This window comes from Peromyscus maniculatus, chromosome 2 (genome assembly GCF_049852395.1).
Source record: "Peromyscus maniculatus bairdii isolate BWxNUB_F1_BW_parent chromosome 2, HU_Pman_BW_mat_3.1, whole genome shotgun sequence".
In the NCBI taxonomy this organism is placed as follows: domain Eukaryota; kingdom Metazoa; phylum Chordata; class Mammalia; order Rodentia; family Cricetidae; genus Peromyscus; species Peromyscus maniculatus.
This window is the reverse complement of record NC_134853.1, coordinates 168,132,438-168,153,723: the sequence shown is the minus strand read 5'-3', so window position 1 is coordinate 168,153,723 and position 21,286 is coordinate 168,132,438. Positions and strand designations below refer to the sequence as shown.

The 21,286-nt window shown below is 48.3% G+C and overlaps 2 protein-coding genes across 11 annotated transcripts in view; one reads left to right on the top strand and one right to left on the bottom strand.

Moving 5' to 3' along the window:
- The window catches only part of Per3 (period circadian regulator 3), a 69,535-nt gene extending 48,534 nt beyond the window's left edge, over window positions 1-21,001 (top strand). For 4 of the 10 annotated variants that reach the window (XM_042272428.2, XM_042272426.2, XM_076565720.1 and 1 more), the window contains one exon: window positions 20,828-21,001. In XM_042272428.2, the coding sequence (XP_042128362.2) occupies window positions 20,828-20,986 (159 nt within the window). In that variant the 3' untranslated portion in view covers window positions 20,987-21,001. Of the gene's footprint in view, window positions 1-1,104; window positions 3,409-11,861; window positions 12,268-20,827 lie in introns of those variants that run through there. The other 6 variants (XR_013049507.1, XM_042272435.2, XM_042272430.2 and 3 more) reach the window with 3 other exon arrangements.
- On the bottom strand, window positions 5,142-13,062 carry Uts2 (urotensin 2). Its single transcript, XM_006975195.3, has 4 exons — window positions 12,858-13,062; window positions 10,648-10,758; window positions 9,028-9,071; window positions 5,142-6,973 (listed from the first exon to the last, which is right to left on the bottom strand). Exons 1-4 carry the CDS (start codon window positions 13,045-13,047, stop codon window positions 6,860-6,862), a joined length of 459 nt encoding a protein of 152 aa, XP_006975257.2. The 5' UTR covers window positions 13,048-13,062; the 3' UTR covers window positions 5,142-6,859.
- Window positions 21,002-21,286: the final 285 nt, after the last annotated feature.

Here is a 21,286-nt window from a genome sequence, read left to right as displayed (position 1 = left end):
GCTGGGATCTAACCAGCTCCTCTGCAGCAGCAGCCAGCACTCTTAACCACCAAGCCGTCTCTCCAGCCCCCTCGCCCCCTTCAGCATTTCTTCTACTGCAGATACGGGGAGATCACGCCCCCTTCCCCTGTTTGACTGTATCAGCTGCTGCCTTCGGGCCTCCAGGGTTTCTGCTGAGGCATCTGCTGACCATCTTGCTAAGAATCCCTTGTGTGTGGTGCATCCTCTCCTGCTTGGTTTGACTGTTTGGTTTTAATGTGTCTGGGTGTGTACCTCCGAGCTGATCCCCCTTGGAGGGCACTGAGATTCTTGGATGCTGTATCATGTTTTACTAAATCCGGAAGACTTTCAGCTTTGTGTTTTCCAGGACACCCTCTTCCTTCCTTTCCCTCCCTCTGCTTCCTCTGCGGCTGTGTAGTCCTCTCGGACCACATAAGCTTGAAATGCTGATCACGCCGTCTGTCTTTCCCTTCCTGATGACTGTCTGTTATCTTCAAGATCTCAGTTCTCACTTTCCCCAGATTTCCCTTTGAATTCCTCCGGTGAGGTTCTGATGTTGTTCTTGTTGTTTCTCTGTTTTGTCTTTTTGGGGTACAGAACTTGTTGTCGGTTTCTTTGTCGGTATCCTCTTACTTCTTCCTGTAACTCTTTTCTCTGCCTTCTGTTTTAGTTAGGTTTCTATTGTGATAGAAGCACCATAACCAAACAACTCAGGGAAGAAAGGACTTACTTACCTCACAGATGATACAGTCTACCGGGAAGTCAGGGCAGGAACTCCAGGCAGGAGCTGATGCAGAGGCCATGAAGGAACACTGCTTACTAGGTAGCTTCCCCACAGCTTGCTCAGCCTGCTTTCTTACAGCACCCAGGACTACCAGCCAGGGTGGCACCGCCCACAGTGAGCTGGGCCCTGCCCATCAATCAGTAATCAAGAAAGTGCCCCACAGACTTGCCTACAGGCCAGTTTGATGGAGGCCTTTTCTCAGTTGAGATTCTCTCTTCCCAGATGTGTCTAGGTCTGTGTCAGGCCGACAAAGCCAACCAGTGTGTCTTCTTTAGATGACATTAACATCACTTAACACACTTGCTTTGTTCTCTTTGGAGAGTTGTGTCGCAGGTGAAGACAGAGGGTCAGGTGGTGGCACTGCGGAGGCCCATGAACAGCACCCAGCTGAAGACACCAGTTGAGCACCTGGGAAGATGGCTGTCACACTTTCCCAGGTCATGTGGGGCACGGAGATGTCTGTGGACTTCACTAAACTCTAACTCTTAAACGACACTCATCAACATTAAGATGTTTCCCTTGCCTTGGTTTTGTTTCATGTTTGGTAGCACTGGGATCAAACCCAGGGCCTTGCGCACTCTTAAGTCTGGCGCTCTCTACGGCTGACCTATATCCCCAGGCCTCCCTTCTCGGTCTTTAATGGATGATCTTTTCCCAAAGCAGGCATCTGCATAGGCCCTTGTCCCGACAGTAAAAGCGCCAGGAGAAGCCTCCTCTAGCTTAGCTGTCTTCTGAAGACAGCAGGTTGCCTCTGAAGAGGTGTGTGTCCGATACAACTTGATTTCAGAAGTCACTCTAAGTCACAGGTAGAGTGAGTCCCCAGCCTTCGCTTCCTTTGTTCTGGTGTTGCAGAGTCATTTTCCCATTAGAATACTTGAATTCTGTCCACAGGTTGTGTAGTTCACACGATGTTTTCCATGGATTTAACACATTGATCTAGGCTTTGTACAGCATGGTGCTTCCCTTCCTGATTATGATAAGACATTCCACCTTTCTCACAAAATATTAGAGTGCGTCCTTCTCTAGTAAATGTGGGAATCATGGATTGGTTGTTTGGCCCCTGTTCTTGTCCACGCACTTCCTGTTGTTGTCGGCCTCTCACAGAAACTCCTTCCATAAGATCTGTCTGCTTGAACAGGGCTTACTCTGGAGAATTCAAATTAAGCCTTGCATGCTAAAAGAGCCGCTTACTCAGCCATTAGTATTTTTTTAAAGGTTTTTTGTTGTTGTTGTTGTTACAAAATAAATGTGAAAAGTTTTTTAAATTATGTTATTGTTGCTCTGGAGATGTATGTGCTTAAATGCTCAGCCTGACAGTTAACTTTTTCTCTTTGCCAAATCTACACAAGAGGTCTCCATGCGGATGAGAGGCCAGATTGGCACTGCCTTTTGTTTGCCCTGGAACAGGGTAAGTGTTTGGGGCCTGTGGAGTGAGAAACTGCCCTTCAGGGATCTCAGTGACCCCAGCCTTCGGGGACTGCAGTTCTGTCTGTCTGTTTGTCCACTCCCTACCTGCTGCTCTGGACTAGAGACGCCTGAGACTCAACTCAGATGACTGTGGGATCCACAGCATGCTGAGCCCGGGAAGGCACAGCAGGGAAGGAAGTCTGCAGTGGCCTCACGCGTGTTCCTCCCAGCAGGCTAACAGAGTGTTTTTTCTGTTGCTTTGTTTGGTTTTAGGAAAACACTTTTCTCTGACCGGTCCTAGCTGTTGATAAATGTTCTGTCATTCTGGTTAGGAGAAGGTAGTGACGACTGCTGGCCCCGTGCTCCAGCTCTGCGGCTTAGACTTCTTCTCTAAAGGAATGGTTTTCCTGGATGGCAGGCTGATTGGAAGATGTCAGAAACATTCTCAAATGCTGCCTATGAGATGCTTAGCATTTTCTGGTATTATGCACTTCCACATAAATGTCCCTGCTGTGTGAATAGAGACTTCTCATAGTCTGCTCCATCCTGGTAGTTATATGATGTCAGAGGCCTGCGTGGGTCAGGCTGGCCTTCTCCAGTGAAGGGTTATGGTGTTTGGAGCTACCAGGATCATTCTGCATGGACACATCCATCAGACCTGATGTGCTCTGGTGAGATGGGCCCTTTCCTGTTGGTTCTGGGTACTTCTTTCCTTATTTCTCTGCCTTAGTCACATCTTACGGGGTATGTATTTCCAGGCTTGATTTGAACTGGTGCTGTAAGTCAGGCTGTAAAGCCCCTAAGCAAGTCTCCTCTGCTGGGGATGCCATCAGTGCACTCAGCATCCCTGCTGCTCAGGCAGGTCCAGCAGAGATTGCTGCCCCCCGTGGGGGCCAGACCCAGTGGAAACTGTTGTTCAAGCTTACTAACTTTTGTATTCATGACTATAGAATTGGTAACAAAAGTATGTATTGTAGACTTCGATGTTTACATAACTCTTTCCCCAAAGCTTTATTTTCTTGAGTCACAGGTCAAAATTTAAGGAAACAAGATGTTGTGTGAATGAATTAAATGAAATATCATTATAATTCATAAGGTGGTAAATTTTAATCAAATTGCAATTTGTTTGTAATTGTGAATTTGCTTGTACTTAATGGTTATTAATCTTTTCATTGGATATCTTTTTTGAGTAAAAACAATAAACAGTGTATGCGTAAAAGTGGAGAATGCTCTTCATTGCATAAGCAAGCCTTGAGTATGTGATGTCAGTCAGAGCTACTTCCTGTGATCCCCTGAGGGTCTCGGTGTTAGCTCAGCATCACCTCTCACAACAGGTTTTGCCACGTGTCTCCGTTGCTGCTCTGGAAGAAAGGCATTTTCCAGTGTGTTACTCCTCATCTGAGCCCTGAGAAGAATTCCCTGGGTCCTAGATGTTTGTATGTGTATACACGTGTATAATGCTATTAATTTATGCCAATTTAGTAAAATTATCCTGAATCCAAATAATTCCTGAAGCTTCTGTAGGATGAGCTTGAATTTTACAGTCTGATTGTTACTTAAAGCAGCAAAATCTAGACATCAAAATATGGAGGCAGAGCCAGCAAGGCCTTAAGTCTCATGCCTTTCCAGTCATGTGTTCCTTCCTCTGATGACAACAGAAGGCAGACATAGTATTTACAGTGTCTGCTCCGGCCGGCCAATGTAAGTGCTCTGCTGAAATCATCTCATCTCCCCATCTTGAGAGCCCATGGTGGCTGTTCCTCTCACTGTGCAGGGTAGGCTGCTGAGGTGGCGTAGGACACATAGCTGGTATGATGAGCATCATGATAATCACCCCGAGTCGCTACACCTGGTGATGGTTTGTAGAGGACACTAGTTCATGAGAAAACAGGCTTTTGGCATTGCCAATAGGGAGTTAGAGCTAGTTTGATTCTTAAAACTGAAGAACCATAATTCTCATAGGCAGACTTGATGTTCGAATGCTTGAGTTTACATACCTGCTTCTCTTCTGAGCTAGATTAGGAAAGCTTTGTCAGAGCTGTGTTTGAAGGCATTGATGATGTTTGCTGACAGAGTCACGTATGTATGGGTCACGTATGTCTCATGGTTGGTGCTCAGCTGCATGTTTCAAGGGAATGGCTGGTCTGATGCAGGGAAGCTTGCTTCTTCAGGAACCTTAGGGTTCCCAGCCTGTGGTTCTGTGGTCAGTTACAGGGCCTTTAGCACCCAGACAAGGTGTCTGGTCATCCACAGATTACCACGATTGTACATGGAATGCTAATGTATTTACACATGTGGGTCTTAAAGATTAACAACCTACTGATTCCGTTGTGCAGCCCAAATCCCTGCACAAGCTCTAAGAACACAGGGTGTTTTGCCTTTAGTAGCTGAAGGGAAGTGAGTTTTCATTGCTTAGTGTGAGTCGGCCCTGACCTTAACTCACAGAGGTTGAGAGCAGGAAGTTTTTAGGTGCTCAGTACTGCAGCAACTAAGAGTAAGAATCAGCACATGGACTTCCCACAGGAAACACTTCAGACCATCCCCAGCCCTTCCTGCCAGGCGCCTTGGCATTTGAGCTTTGCAAGCTAAGGTACTGCCTTCCTGGGAAGGTGCAATGAGAATGCTTGCCTCATGAGCACCAAGCACCAGATCCCATCCTCGGCACTACAGACTCTGCATGTGATGACATCCACTTGCCTCCCTAGCATTCAGGATGTGGGCGCAGGAGAATCAGGAGTTCAAGGTTGGCTACATACTGAGTTCAGGGACACATGAGGCCCTGTTCCCTCCTCCAAACAGAAAAGAAAGCAACATATATTGTGCGAGGCCAGCTCCCACCTTTTAAAAGGTTTCTGTAGCTAGAGTTTTCCTGCCTTGCCCACAGGACAAATCTGTCACCCCAGTCCCACAGCCACTCAGACCCAACCAAGTAAACACAGAGACTTATATTGCTTACAAACTGTATGGCCGTGGCAGGCTTCTTGCTAACTGTTCTTATATCTTAAATTAACCCATTTCTACAAATCTATACCTTGCCATGTGGCTCGTGGCTTACTGGCATCTTCACATGCTGCTTGTCCTGGCGGTGGCTGGCAGTGTCTCCTTCTGCCTTCCTGTTTTTTTATTTCTCCTCTCTGTTAGTCCCGCCTATACTTCCTGCCTAGCTACTGGCCAAGCAGTGTTTTATTTATTGACCAATCAGAGCAACTTGACATACAGACCATCCCACAGCACAGCCAAGTACAGACCATCTCAGACACCTGCACTCAGGCCCGTGGTCCTAATCATCCTCTATGCGGACCTGCTGGGTAAAGCCATGAGGAACCCAAGAACGGGCTCCCACAGGACATACAGAACATCCCACAGCAGGTTTCTAGGAGGAGGAGAGAGGGATATGAAACTTTTAGATAGAAAGACAGCGAAGAGGAGAAAGACAGAAACACAGGATAGCTTCAGGAGGACCTGGATCAAAATCCAACGGCCCCTTCTGGCTCTTCAAAAGAGATTTTTATAACAATGCCAAGGGGTGGAGCAAAATGTGGTGGTATTGTGTTCTCCAAAATATTGTGCACCCTAATAAACTTATCTGGGGTCAGAGAACAGGACAGCCACTAGATACAGAGGCTAGAAAATGGTGGTACTCACGCCTTTATTCCTAGCATTCTAGAGGCAGAAATTCCTCTGGATCTCTGTGAGTTCAAGGCCACATTGGAAACAGCCAGGCATGGTGACTCACGCCTTTAATCCCAGAAAGTGAGCCTTTAATCCCAGGGAGTGATGGCTGAAAGCAGAAAGGTATATAAGGCGTGAAGACCAGAAACTAGAAGCAATTGGCTGGTTAAGCTTTCAGGCTTTTGAGCAGCACAGTTCAGCTGAGAGCCATCCAGTCTGTGGAAACAAGACCAGCTGAGGATCCGGCAAGGTGAAGTGGCTGTGGCTTGTTCTGCTTTTCTGATCTTCCAGCATTCACCCAATACCTGGCCTCAGGTTTGATTTTATTAATAAGACCTTCCAAGATTCCTGCTACAGGCTGGGACAAAAGAACTCCCCTTGCTAGCTCAAAGCTCACCACACAGCAAGTGCAGACCCTTCCAAACACCTGGTAGCCACTTCCGTGGTCAAATCATCCCCTTATGCAGCCCTGCTGGGTAAAGCAAGCTCAGATTCTTGGATCCTGGGTAAGTTCTCACTAGGAAACCTCTGTGGGTCCCTACAATATATTCATTTTTAAGGGTTGAGATGTTATAACAAAGAAATTTATTCTTAAGTCATTTGTGACTTAGAGACTTTTGGATAAAGTCTTTGTGCCTTTTCCTTCTTACTCTGTGCTGTGTGCTTCTGTTCACTTACTGCTTTACTTAGACATTTTTGCATTGCCCAAAATGGAACAGAGAGCTCACATAGTTAGGTAAGCCCTGCCACTGACCTACTCTTCCAGCCCAACTTGTACGTTTCCAGGAAATGCTAAATGGGAGTGGGGAGACAAGTTACAGATTTTCAGGATGTACATATAAGTAAACGTGACCACGTGTGATACTTGCGAAACATAGAGGATTTATTTCTCATAATAATGAAGAATGGGGTGTATAGCCTGATTTTTCTTCAGGCATCTTCCTTTTTAGTTTTCTAAAGAGGTGGTTCTGAGGAGACGAGGATGCTCGGAACTCTTCAAATGCAGTATTTCCAGAAGCATTCCGAGACAGGCCTCTGTTGCTTATGTTGTTTCCTGGTTCTTGCCAAAAGACGACTCAGTACAGTGTTAGAGTCTTGTCCAGAGAAAGCCTGAAACCAGAGGTCCAGAAAAATAGATAAGCGACCCTGAATTCAGAATCCTCAGTGGGGCCCCTCAGAGCTCTCTCCAGCTCTCATCCAGTCTGCTTAACCCTGTGGTTCCTTGAGTTCCCTGTCCTCTCTGTGACCATTCTGTGCGGGCCTTCTGTCACTGATAGGTTCTGAACACTTAGCCTTCTGTGTGCTAGATCTTTTCTGTTAAAATTGGCTTGTTTTAAAGGTTGAGTCACAGTTTTCTTTTTATTCTAGAATAAAGTGGGAACACCCTACATACATGGTTTTTGGCCTTAGGGATAATCCTTGTACTGGATAGTTTTATGTCAACTTGACACAAGCTAGAGTCATCCGCTAGGATCCTCAATTGAGAAAATGCCTTCATAAGATCTAGCTGTAGGGAAGCCTATGAGGCATTTTCTTAATTAGTGATTGATGGAGGAGGGCCCAAACCATGGTGGGTGGTGCCATCTCTGGGCTGCTGGTCCTTGGTTCTATAAGAAAGCAGGCTGAGCAAACCATGAGGAGCAAGCCAGTAAGCAGCACCCCTCCATGGTTTCTGCATCAGCTCCTGCCTCCAGGTTCATGTCCTGATGTAGCACTAGTCTTAAAAGGTCTTGCTAATGAAAACAAACCTGGAGCCAGGTATTGAGGTGAACGCTGAAAGATCAGAGAAACAGAACAAGCCACAGCCACCTCGCCTCGCCAATTCTTCAGCTGATCTCATTTCCTCAAACTGGAAGCCTCTGAGTCCTCATCCAAATGGATCTCAGCTGAACTGCTGCTCAAAAACCTAAAAGCTTAACAGGCTCTAGTTCCTGGTCCTCACACCTTATATACCTTTCAGCTTCCTGCCATCACTTCCTGGGATTAAAGGCATGTGTCACCATGCCTGGCTCTTTCCAGTGTGGCTTTGAACTCACAGAGATCCAGGTAGATCTCTGCCTCTGGAATACTAGGATTAAAGGCATGTGCTTCCATTTTCTGGCCTCTACATCTAGTGGTTGTCCTGTTCTCTGACCCCAGATAAGTTTATTAGGGTGCACAAAATATTGGGGAACACAATATCATCCTGACTTCCTTCAGTGATGAACAGTGCTGTGGAAGTGTAAGCCAAATAAACCCTTTTCTCCCCAAGTTGCTTTGATCACGGTGTTTCATCCCACAATAGTAGTCCTAACTAGACTGCCTTCCGTGTAGAAGCATGTAATCATCCGAGTGATGACTTTTCAGTAGCTGCACACAGAAGCCCTCCTAGTCCCCTGAGGGCTTTAGGTGGTGCTCACTGTCTCTGGGATCTCACGTCAGGGTGGTTGCTGCCAGAATGCTGGTGGCTGTTACAAGAACAGAGGTGTCTCTGGTCCAGGTCCATGAATGTTGATCTCATGATTTCTTGGGAGACCCCTATATAGTCATGAACACTGACTGTCACGGCAGAAGGAGTGGCCAAGGGAGCCCCCTCAGAAAGCATACAGTGGTCCCCACTCACTTCACACCATTTGTGTGTGTCCTGTCACTCCATGCCCAGCCTTTGTACCTCTTTTCATCCTGGGGCGGGGCCCATCATCCTTGCATTCCCTTCCTGTGGTGCCCCACGCTGACTACGCATGGGTCCCTGCAGATCTGTCCAACTGCACGTTTGACTGGTGGGCCCTGGTGGTGTGGAGGCGCTGCGTTTCTCACCAGCTTCCTAGTGATGGTGGTGCTGCTGGGGCCACGAGGCCGGGCAGCGGACGGCAAGGGCCCCGCCGCTCTCGTCTCTTACAGGTCTCTGATTGACCCAGAACAGGTGCTTGTTAGGTTCTCTTTTGTTTTGGTTTTGGTTTTGGTTTTTGAGACAGGGTTTCTCTGTGTAGCTTTGGAGCCTTTCTTGTTACAGTTATATATCCATATTCTGTGAATCAGTTTAGAAAAATTATGTTTGGAAGAAGACTGGCCGATCACTTTAAGATGTGATTTCCACCAAGAACACTCTTAGGTCATAAAAAACGGTTCTGTAAAATTGAATATGAGAAGTTCAGCTTTTCTCCCTCAGAACCTAGAGTCCTTACCTTTCTCAAGCTTCCCCGTGGGGTGGGAGTGTCATCACTGGGATCTGGAAAACAGTTTGACACCATGTCATCAGACCTACTGTTTCTTGTTTTTCTTTTGTAAAAGCAGGGGCTCACTGCGTAGACTGAGCTGGCCTCACAGAGATCCACCTGTGGCATTTGCCTCCACACCTAGCAGTTATGCCGATTTTAAAACATACAAAATCTAAGGTTCCAAGGCTGGAAAGACAGCTCATAGCTGCACAGGACCCAGATCCCCAAAACCATATAAAAGCAGGGTGAGCATGGAGGCCGCCTTGATCCCTTAACACTCACTCAGAAGGTAGAGAAGGATCCCTGGAACAAACTGGCTTCTAAAAGAGCTCGATTAAGGTGGTCCAGGCTCAGGTAGAGACCTGCCTCAGTAAATAAAGTGAGGAGAGCTGGGAAAACTCCTGCTGTCAACTTTGTCCCCCACACGCTCACATGGGCCCACACACACATGCACACCACACATGCAAGGAAGAAAAAAATAGCACATCCCTACATGATGTCTAGTTCCCAGTCCCTTCCATGCTGGGGCAGTGTGCACCTGAATGCAGGCAGAGATTCTGGTCTCACCACTTTCAGTTTTTCTCATTAACCATTCATAGTTTGTCAAAAATACAGTTGGACTGTCAGCATGTCTTCTGAAAGACTCTCCACCCTGTACCCAGATGTTCTGAGCACTGTTATCAGTGTGTGGAGAAAATAGTCAAATCTGTACTCTTCTCCATCAGTTTATTGTTTGTTGAGATGGGGTCTCAGGCTGTCTACAGACTTATGGGAGTCACCATGTCCGATGCTACTCATCTGACCTGCTAAGCATTTTACTTGCTTTTTGTTTTTGTTTTTGTTTTGTTTTATTTTGTTTTTGCTGTTTTTGGTTTGGGAGAGAGAGAGAGAGAGAGAGAATATGTAGCCTAGATTTGCCTCCAACTCACAATCCTGCCTCAGCCTCTAAGTGCTGAGATTGCATCATGCCTGGCATAGACTGTCCTTACCATTCCTGTGTACTGATTAAGAAACTGAGACACATAGCCGGGCGTGGTGGCGCACGCCTTTAATCCCAGCACTCGGGAGGCAGAGCCAGGCGGATCTCTGTGAGTTCGAGGCCAGCCTGGGCTACCAAGTGAGCTCCAGGAAAGGCGCAAAGCTACACAGAGAAACCCTGTCTCGAAAAACCAAAAAAAAAAAAAAAATATATATATATATATATAAAAATATATATATATATATATATATATATATATAAAAAGAAACTGAGACACAGACAGATTAAATACATTGTAAAGATGGTAGTAAGTGGGACATAAAGATTTATGTTTGGCCTCAGTGGCGCTGGGTAGCCAGCATCGCCTGCCTTTAACAGTCGGTATAAAAAGAGTTCCGCTTGTCCTGGGGAGTCCCGCCTATCCTGGGGAGCCTGGGCTTGCAGCACTTCCTGATGCCGGAGGGGTGGACAGAGGTGGTGTAGGCTAAGAGGGTCTTTGGGAGATGTTGTTTCATATAGTTCCGCTTCTAGAGCTTTCTCTGATAGGTAGCATAGAAGGCAACTTTAGTAGCTATGGCAGCCACCCATAAGCCCGAGAATACCTTCACCTGCTTCCCCCAGGCCTTCGCCTGCCTCTGTGGCCATTGCCTGTCGCAGCGTCTGCAGGAGGGCCATCCTGTCCAGCTCCTCCAGGGCCAGGTGAGCGTCCTCTTCAAGCGCTGTGGGGTAGAGACAGACCAGTAGCCCACCTTGGCCTTCACCCGGCCGCCTCTGGTCCCTGTCTCTGGTGAGTACCAGGACAGAGAGGTGGATTCTGGAACTCCACAGGAGGACTTGGTCATCTGTCACAGTGGCATTTAGCAGAAATAAAGGTGCTGCACAAACCAGCGGGAGTCTAAAAGTGAGGAGCCCATAGACCACCCCCCTGCTGTTGTGGCCACCTGCCTTGGGCAGGAGGGGGAGACAGTGCCACAAGACCCCACATGCCAGTTTGGCTCAGAAAGTCTGATTTGTCTCCCCTTATCCATTGCTACCTGTTGGCCCTTCCTTTTGAGGTGTGTGAGTGGGAGACTGAAGAAAGCTTGGTGGCACCCCTACTGTACCTCACGTGGGGATTCACCTGAGGCTTCAAATGCCGCATTGTGACTTCTGTGTGAAGGAGACTGACACCCAAGGTGTATGGGGTGTGTATGGTAAGGGAGGGAAATGTGGTGCATGCATGTAAGGTATGCATGGTAAGTATACTTGGGGGGGGTGCTATGTGTAAGCCGTGTATGGTAAGTGTGTGGTGTGAGGTATAAGTACATGCAGCATGTGTGGCAAATGTGTGTAAAGAGTGATAGCAGGTATGAGGTGTGTTCTCCATGCAACGGGTATATACACTGAGTGCATGCAGGGTGTGTGGTAAATGTACTGGGTGTGTATGCTAAGTGCATGCAAAATGTGTGTGAGCAGTGGAGGCTGACAGTGGGACATGTGTCTTGGGTAGGCACCAGCCTGTTGAGATGCTCTGGGAGTCGGGCTGGAAAGCCACACATGACCCTGGATGCTGCAGGCTGACAAATACTCATCTGTAACCGTAATGGGAAGACAATGAGCAAAGCGTTATAAAGGCATCTGAGTGCATTCACAGTATTCCTTGGGAATACTAATGAAAACCTTCCCCTTTGATAATGTACGAATGCCTGTGCTGAAGGGGATTTGTGAGGAGCCAACCTGGGGAACCTGTGTGGGGTCTGAGTAAGAGGCCGTCCTCATTTCAGCTTATTGTAGATGTCTAAAGTGGTGTCAGGACCAGAGCATTCCTCGTTTCTTTTTGCAGTGTATACTGGCCCTTTTGAAAGAACAGAATTGGTTCCTGCCTGGTTTTGACCAACAGGCTAAGTGCCAGTGTGACTCCAGTGACGCCAGCAGCTGATTGGCAGAATGTGAGTGATGCTCAAAAACAGGAACACTGGCAGGAGAGCGGCGCGGACCAGAAAGTGTGACAGCAGTGGCGTGGAGGAGAGCCTGCGGAGAAGTGTCTGAAAGCACCCAGAAGCAGGAGCCGGGAAGCGGGCTCCGCAGGGAAGGCCTTTGCCACCAAGTCTGCCCACGTGCTAGAGAAGCAGCCCCTTCGAGTCTTTCTCTGACCACCACACTGTGTGCGTGCACACAGGATAAACATAAAGGAAATTTTGTTTTAAGTAGCCAAGCTAAATATTAAATCCAGTTACATTTTTATGGAATCTAACACACATCCTAAATGCCAAATTAAGGGGTTGTGGTAAAATTTCTAGTTTTTTTTATTTAATTTGAACATTAAGACAAAAGGAAAACATAAACACACTTGATGTCTATGAGGCACCCAGCTTCAGGTGCCACTGTGCTTAATTAAGCCTTTGTTTCATACAACACAAATGACTGCTTTCTAACTCACATGACAGAGTAAGTACCCGACTAGTCTGGAACTGGAGAAACCACCCCTACACTCAGCCAGTCCACTCAAACCTGAAGGTAATGTTCTAATAAGTACCCGACTAGTCTGGAGCTGGAGAAACCACCCTACACTGAACCAGTCCACTCAAAACTGAAGGTAATGTTCTAAACTCAGTCCAATTTCTATAAACAAAACTGACCACTATGAAAGCTTGAGCTACATTTGTGACATGAAATAAGCAATGCTACTTGTCTGTGTTTAGAGAAGACACACAGGAAGGGTCCCCTGATCCTCTCCTCAAAGCATGGTCACAGCTACAGAAGACCCCCTTTAGCCAGAATCCCTTTCCTACTCCTGAGTGGCACCTAGAACTGATAAAAAAAAAAACAGTCACCTCACCTGGAAGCCGAAGAGTCTTTGCACCAATGTCAGTGACGGGAAGGGACAGAAGTGGGTTCAGGAGTCCGAGGAAGAGCAGGCAACCGAAGGCCAGCCTATCCATGATGATGGAGAGAAATCCTGCTGGCCTTCTGCTCTGGAGAACTTCCGACTCTCTCCTCATTGAGGGATTGCCCGTTTTATCTATCATCCTGTGACCTCAAATGTCCCCTCCAAAAAAATAAAATGAATTTATTGGCTAGGGAGGCTAAAAGGTAATCACTTTGCATTGATGTAATTTTTCAAAGTAACAATTCATAGACAATAAATCTACTGGCTTATGGACTGGTGTACAAAGTGAGTATTCTGCAAAGCACTGCAGAGTTTATAAATCTGGCAAAATAAGGAACTCGGCCATAAATCACAAATGAAAGACAGGGTTAGACATGATGTGGCCAAGGCAGAAGGACAAAGATTGATGAGTTGTAGAAGAAGTGATGCGGGGTATGACGTGAAATATGTCAGCTTTTTAGAAAATCTTTTTGAGTTGTAACTAGATGAATTGTCATGTTGTATTAAACCAGTTTGAAATAGTAAAGACACAGCAAGCATTGCTCAAAACCCAAGTCCAGTGTATGCACGTGGTTTCCTGTAAAATCACAAGCACTCAAGTCTTCAGAGCAAAATTTCTTCAGAGCAGGACAACACCCATCACGGAAGACTGGAGTGGTCTCCCCGTTGCCCCGCCAGGACCACGCCCAGGCAGTGGCTTCCTAGACTCACTGCAGCCCCAGCAAAGTGCTGCTGTTAGCAGCTAATCTCACATCACCTAAGTTCTGTGCTTAGACCTTTTCAAGTACGTGTGTGAATGTGTGCATGTACGTGCACGTCTGTCTGTCTGTCTGTCTGTGTGCCCCGAATTTAAGGCCAGTCTGGGCTATACCCATGAGCCTTCATTCAACCTACAGGTACCAAATGTGAAACCTAAGACCCCGGTGAGTGTGTGAGTAGATGATAGAGAGTCACTACAGGAAATGGCAATAGAGGACGGTCAGCTCAAGACGTGCCACGTGGGATTGGTACGGACCATATTACGAAGCTGAAAGTGGTGGTCTGGGGATAGACTTTCTTTCCTAAGATGCTGTGCCGTAGACTGGGGATGCAGCTCAGTCAACGTGCTTGTGTGAAGTCCTGAGTTCAATCTTTAGCATAAACCAGATGTGGTGATACAACAATGCCAACACTTGGATGATGGAAGTTCAAGGTCTGTACATCTTTTTATGCTGGGGTCAGGCATGGCAGCCCCCATCCCAGTACTCAGGAGGTAGAGGCAGGCAGATCTCTGAGTTCGAGGCCAGCCTGGTCTACAGAGCAAGTTCCAGGACAGCCAGGGCTACACAGAGAAACCCTGTCTTAAACAAAACAGAACTAAAAGTCTGTGATAGATGTGTTTGCATGTATGCAGTCTGTGCACACACACACACATGTAAGTCATTCATGTTCTGCCATTGCCAACAGGTGGGGAACAGGCCACCCAATCCAGGGGTCTTTGGTGACCCTTGAGGACAGTTGTGGGAGGAAGCAATGAAGTCACCCTTTTCCTCCCCCAGAGGCTGGTTGCTTGCCAAGCTTTGTCATTCCCTGGTGACTCAGGGGTCCTCCTGACGGTTAGTGACAGTTTTACTGCATGGCCTAATTAAGTTACTATGGAAGGCCTAGACCTCAATGAAAATTAGCATCTTTCCTCAACAGGCTGTCAATGACAATGTCACCTTGTCCCAGAAATGCTCTGAGCCTTCAGCCCCCACAGTTGGTGTGTGAAGGTGTGTAAAGCACTGCTGTAGATGCTACCCTCTGAGCATAGCAGCGTCTTCACCAGAGACCCCGATCCCTCAAGATCAGGCCTCAAGGAAAGGGGGTAGGGTGAGAAAGGTCACCAGACCTCACCTGAGATCACAGCCACCCCTCCTGTGCCCCCCACTCCTGTGCCCCCCACTCTGTGCTCCCCACCCCTCCTGTGCTCCCCACTCCTCCTGTGCTCCCCACCCCTCCTGTGCTCCCCACTCCTATGCTCCCCCACACCTGCCCACAGCTGACTGATTCTGTGCAGCTGCACACGGTCTCAGAAGGCACTTACTACCTAGAGCGCAGACAGACAACCGGAGGGAGGACTCCATCCATAGGGGAGTGAGTCTTCACTGATGCAGCTGCTTGGGGAGGTCCATGCTCCTGCTTGCCACCCCTCACTCATCCTCTAAGCCCACCAAAGTCATCGGTTTGCCAGGTTTAAGGTGTGTGGAAGCACGGCTCCAGTCTGGTTGGTGGGAGCAGGTGCTTGCTCAGATGTCCCCAGGGAGAGTTAGAACTCCACTCAAGAGCTGTGGCTTCACATCTGGGCTGGGACATCTGTGAACAGTGACCACCTCAAGGAATGCCATGTCTTTAGCTGGCTGCAAAGCTCTTCTTAAAACAGAGAGATCCAGGTGTGGTCGTGCATACCTGTAGTCCCAGCATTTGGGAGACAGGCAGGGGGATCTGCCAGCCTGGACTACAAAGCAAGACCTTGTCATAAAACAAAACAAAATCACAGACTACTGGCACATGAAGAGACTTTTAATATATAACAACTAAGTAAGTCATTGTAGGTTTGTATGTCAGGTAACTGGTTACTGGTTATTCCCTCTACCCAAAATGCTGTTGCCCCAGACAGCTATATAGCTAACTCAGTCCCCCCTACTTTAATGGGCAAACTTTATTTAAAATTGCAAACTGTATTTTCCATCCGTGTGTGTGTGTGTGTGTGTGTGTGTGTGTGTGTGTGTGTGTGTGTGTTGCATGTGCATGCCTGTGTATTCACATGTGAAGGGAGCTGTGCATATGTCCCTGAATGAACACGGAGAAGTCAGGGATCAACGTCAGGTGTATATATTCCTCTACAGCTCATCAATCAGCTAGACTGACTGGCCAGCAAGCTACAGGGGTCCTCCTGCCTCCATCGCCCCCTAATGGTGATGCCCCCCCCCCCCGTTAGTCACAGGTGTGGCGCCTGCACCCGGATTTGTCATGGGTCTGAACCCAGGACCTCACACTGTCTTGTAAGCACTTTACCCACAGGGCCGTCTCTCCAGCCCAGTTCTGTATCCTTGACGGGCAGACTTACTTAAATCTGCAGGTTGGCATCTCCTACCCCTGTATTCTCAGCCCCTTTCCTTACATTCTAAATATGTCGTATTCACAGTCCATGTCATGTTTTGTTGATATGTTGTGCTTGCTGGGGTTATGATCCACACAGACGAGCTCTCCCAGGTACCTGCCCACTCCTCTCGCAAAGCAAGAGCCTAAGCACCATCCTTTAGCCTTGAGCACAGTGTGTGGGTTCTGTGTGTGTCCTTTCAACTGAAGCTTGTTGCCTGGTTACCTATCAACCCCTGTGGTAGTTTGGATGAGAATGGCCCTGTGGGCTCATCATATACTTGAATGTTTAGTCCCCAGCTAGTGGAACTGTTTAGGAAGGATTGGGAGATGTGGCCTTGTTGAAGGAGGTGTGTCACTGGGGCTGGGGTGGGGAGGGCTTGCTTTCAGGTTTCAAAAGTCCATGTCAGGCCCAGACACACACACACACACACACACACACACACACACACACACACCTGCAACTTTAGAGACCATATGTGAGCTCTCAGCTACTGCTCCAGCACCATGTCTGCCTGTCTGCCCCTGTGCTCCCCACCATGATGATCATGGACTCACCCTCTGAATCTGAGCAAGCCCCAATTAAATGCTTCCTTTTATAAGCCACCTTGGTCATGGTGTCTCCTCACAGTGATGGAACAGTGACTAAGATATGTCCCCTCCCAAAGTGTGACTTCAGATAATAGCCTTCATAACTCTGTGGGTTCATAATTCTGGCATTAACCATGGACTGTTGAAAGCCTGTTGCTGGCCTCACTGAGGAAATGACCTCACTGCCCACTTGGAAGCTAGCCCAGGCTAGCCACTGGGCCTCCCTCCCCTTATATCTTATCCCCAGCAGTTTAATCTGGAGAATTCACAGGGCATCTTGAGAAAGACTAAGGACCAAAGCAGAAGTTTTGAGGCCAATGCTCAGAAGCTGCCCAAGTCCACTGCATTCTCTTTGTCCAAGCAAGCCCTCAGGCCAGCCTCAATTCCAGGACTGATGAACTGGTCTGTAAGACTGCTCTACCAAAGTCCCACTGACGGGGCCACAGAGACAGATGAGGTCAACAAATGGTAGGGCTGGTTTCTGCCGATAGCAGGTGGCATCTGCTTCCTGGTGTATGCAATGGTTGTCCTCTCTGCTTGTCTCTGTTCTGTTCTCTTACAAGCATCTGTGTGTGCACATGTGGAGGCCAGTGGTCAACCTCTGGTGTCATTCCTTAGGAGCTACCCATGTTATTTTTTGAGACGGTCTCTTGCTGGCCTGGGGCTCACCAATTTGACTAGGTCAGATGGCCAGTGGGCCCTAGAGTTCTGCATTTGTCCACCTCCCCAGGGCCGAGATTAGAAGCACATGCCACTGCATTTGGCTTTTCTGCATGCATTCTGGGTAATCAAACTCCCCCTCATGCTTGTGTCGCTAGCACTTTCCCGGGTTGTCTTTCCCCACTCCCTGGTCTCTTTCCAGACACCCATCAGACTAGAGTAGAGCTCACCCACCATAATGACCTCGGTTTTTACCTAATCACCTCTGTCTCCTTAATCCAGTCACATTCTGGTGTGCTGGGGGTAGGACTTGAGCATGTGAATTTGTGAGGGTCCAAGTCAGTCCCCAACAGGATCTCATCTCTTAAAGGGAAGAACATGAAGCACCACAGGGAGAGGGAGACTGAGGACCCAGGTACCGTCACATCAGTCCCTCCTCCAGACTGACCGCCTCTCCTAGCCAACAGACTCCCTTCCCAGGACTTTTCACAGCCCAGAGTCAGGCACCACTGTGGAAGTGACAAGCTAACACTTTGGCCTTGGCCTTCCAGACTCTAGAACTGTGGGAAGTCACCTCTGTGGCTTCAACTTCCCAGTCTATAGAGCTTTGTGACAGCAGGCAGAGCCGACCCATGAGGGGGTGCTGGATGACTGTCTTACTGCCAGCCTGATAGCAGTCAGAGTCATCTAGACCCCCTGGGTATGTCTGGGAGCCGGATTAACTGAACATGGGACACACATGGCTGCCCTTCCAGTCTCTGTTTGCTCTCGGCCCTGAACTGAGCTGCACTGCTCTGCCTCCCTCTGGGATGTGCTGACCCCTTTGAGAACATAAGCAAAATAAGCGCTTCCTCCCTCAGGCTGCCTCTGCCAGATGTCTGCTCACAGCAACCCAGAAGTACCTGACACAGATGTGTTAAATTATGCTTAAAAAAAAATTACAAGATGGTAGCACAAGAGAACCCAACTATACAAAATTTGCCCTTCTTTTCTACATAGTAGTTTCCACAGATAGAAAAGAATTCACAGGTCTCCTAGGGGAGCCCCAGAAGAAATGTGTCCTGCTGTTCTGTGTTCTGGTCTTTTTAGGGAACGACCTCCGGGTTAGCATGCTCTAGAAGTGTGTTCACGTCCACTTTCAATGGGTCAGCAGGGGGCCATCCACCGTGGCTGCACATGGAGAGGGAGCTCATTCAGGATCATAACTTAGGGAGCTGTGCATCCATCCTGGCTTTGGGCAGGGGGATGACTGTAAATGCGTGTGTGCGCACACATGTCTATTCTTGTTTCATTTGTATGTGTGTGCCTGTTTGTCTGTGTGTTGCGTGCCTCTAGAGGCCAGAAGAGGCCATCAGATCCCCTGGGACTGGAATTACAAATGATTATGAGCTGCCATATGGGTTCTGAGAACTGAACCCAGGTCCTCTGCAAGAGCAGCAAGTGTTCTTAACCACTGGGCCAGCTCTCAAGCCCTACACATCTCCTTATAAAAAAAATTTTTTTTTTAATGAATCTTTTAGGTTTGTAAACAAAATGTGTTTCATTATGGCCTCTTCATACAGATGTATCACTGTACTCTGTTCTCATTCCTCTCCCCAATAGCCTCCCTTACATCCCTACCCCTTCCCACAGCATCTTACTGAGCTAGCACCCAAGGGCTCAGTTCTGGATGCCAGGCAAGCATAGACATGAGAGAACCAAGTTGACAAGGGCATCCTCACAGGACACCCAACTCAAGTCAACCCTGAACCACAGCCTGTCTTCCCAATCCGGTCAGAATGTCCATGTCCCCACCACCTGTGTGAGTGACGCAGATGACCTAGGCCACACTCAGGCTTTCTCTCAAAGCTAAGCAGTTTGGCATCACATACAGGAGTCCCAAGGCTCTGAGCACAGCCTGCATGTGTTGAAACTCTAATCCCAGCATGATGGGGGTCACGTCACGGGAGAAACAGTGTGAGCTCAGATCAGGAGGATGGGGTCTTCAGAGTGTGATTGCTGCCCTTTTAAAAAAGAGACTTGAGGATTCTGTGCATGTAAAAATACAGTGAGAGAAGTCCACTGTCCACAGAGCAGGGCCTGCACCCTCATCAGGGCTGAACCACTAGCACTTTGGACATGATGGTTATGCAGTCTCCAAGACAGGGAAGGCTTGTCTTGTGCAAGTCCCCTCAGGCTATAGTGTCCTTTTCTAGAAGATGGAACAGACTATAGCAGTCAACACATGCCTCCAGAGCCTGGAAATGAGATGCAGAGTGTGGTGAAATCCCTACTTCTCAAGTGACAGATGCTGGCTCAGGCCGGGCAGGACTGTTGGTGGTTTTGTTATCTTTGGCATGACCTTGACCATATTGGAAGGTGGAAGGTGTATACTAATCCCTTTTCAAGGTAGGCCCTGGGCTCAGGGGCCCCTCCACTGCAGGGTATCCAGAAAGAATCACTTCATGTTACTAGACCGTGTAGCTCTGTCCATCACATCAAGAACAGAGGAGCACACAGGGAGCAGGTGGCCACAGCCCACAGCCAGGGCTCTATCCAAGAGCCCAGTTCCCATGCTGAGGTTGCTGTAAACACTCTAGTGCAAACCTCTAGCATACCGTGCCACCACGGGATGCTTCAGGCAGTGTGTGCAGACTGATGCTTTGATTTGGGATGTTGTTTCTTCAGGAGAGGTATCTACAGCTATCCTTGTGACCCAGAAGGTCACCTCCCAAGGAACAATGGACTGCCAAAGGGATGGTGCTGTGTCTGGGTATAATCCAGCATCGATGTGTCACACACCCGCATGACGAGGACAGGAAGGGTGACGTACAGTAAACATCCGCTCTAGTTATTGATTTGATTCATCCCATTACCCAATGACTCAAATGTCACCTCGGCGGTGCCGGGACAGCTTCGCCAGTGCACTGTCCTATTATCGATATTAAAGGAGACTGAGAGCCAGCTGTGGAGCCCAACGGAAGTGAAAAAAATCAAAACACAGCCGTGCCACAAATGACACTGTGAGGCGTGCTGAGGAGCAGCACCTGCCTGGTTTCCTTCATGACTAGTGGATGGTGTGTGTATAATATGTGTACACACTCAGGTGGGTGTGTGCCCATGGGTTTGCACGCGTTTGGAGGACAGAAGCCAAGGTTCGGCTTATTCCGAAGTTGCTCTCACCTCATTTTGCAATGGTCTCTCACTGGACCTGGAGCTCATTGGTTTGACTAGACGGTCTGACCCTTGCACTCCAGCTTGTCTCCTCCTGGGTTCCAGGTGTGTGCCACCCACATGCCTGGCTTTTTTATGGGTGCTGGAGATCCACACTCAGATCTCACATTTGTATGACACCCACTCAGCTTCTCTCTAGCCCTGTGCCATGATTTTTACTATTTCCTGTGTGGACTCAATGGGATGGGAGGGGTGGGCTGAGATCTGTGCCCTAAAATCCATGTTAAAACCCTAAGACCCAGACTCCCTGAGTAAGACTGTGTTTGGAGACAAAGTCTGAAGCAGTGATTGAGCTGACGGTGGACTCTGAACTAAGATGGCTAGTGTCCTTGCAGGGAGAGGTCAAGAGGCAAACAAAAGGGACAGCTGTGGAGCGCCCTGAGGAAGACCCGTCTACAAGCCAAGGAGGCCTTAGAAGGACCCACCCACAGCGCTCACACTCCAGCCTCCAGAAGCTTCTCTCAGTTCCTATGAGAAGACAAATTTGTTGGTAAAGAGGTCCAGCCACTGGAGTAGACTACTTCAGTAGTCTAATGCTAGTTCTACCAGGGGAAGGGGTGATGGGGGGCGGGTAGGGAGCAGGGCGGGAAGTCCAGAGGACGACTTTGGATATTGTTTCTCAGGTGCTGTCTGACCGGTTTTTTCCCTCCCTCCCTCCCTCCCTCCCTGCCTCTCTCTCTCTCTCTCTCTCTCTCTCTCTCTCTCTCTCTCTCTCTCTCTCTCTCTCTCTCTCAGTTTTTCAAGATAGAGTTTCTTTGTGTAACAGCCCTGGCTGCTGTCCTGGAACTCACTCT

Excerpts from the sequence above, each read along its gene's own strand:
- Uts2 (XM_006975195.3), bottom strand. The coding sequence starts at position 13,047 with ATGATAGATAAAACGGGCAATCCCTCAATGAGGAGAGAGTCGGAAGTT. Across the intron at positions 9,072-10,647 it reads CGAAGGCCTGGGGGAAGCAG|ATCCCAGTGATGACACTCCC; the intron begins GTGAAGGTATTC and ends ACTGTTTTCCAG. Across the intron at positions 6,974-9,027 it reads CACGGGGAAGCTTGAGAAAG|GCTTTCTCTGGACAAGACTC; the intron begins GTAAGGACTCTA and ends CTCTGGTTTCAG.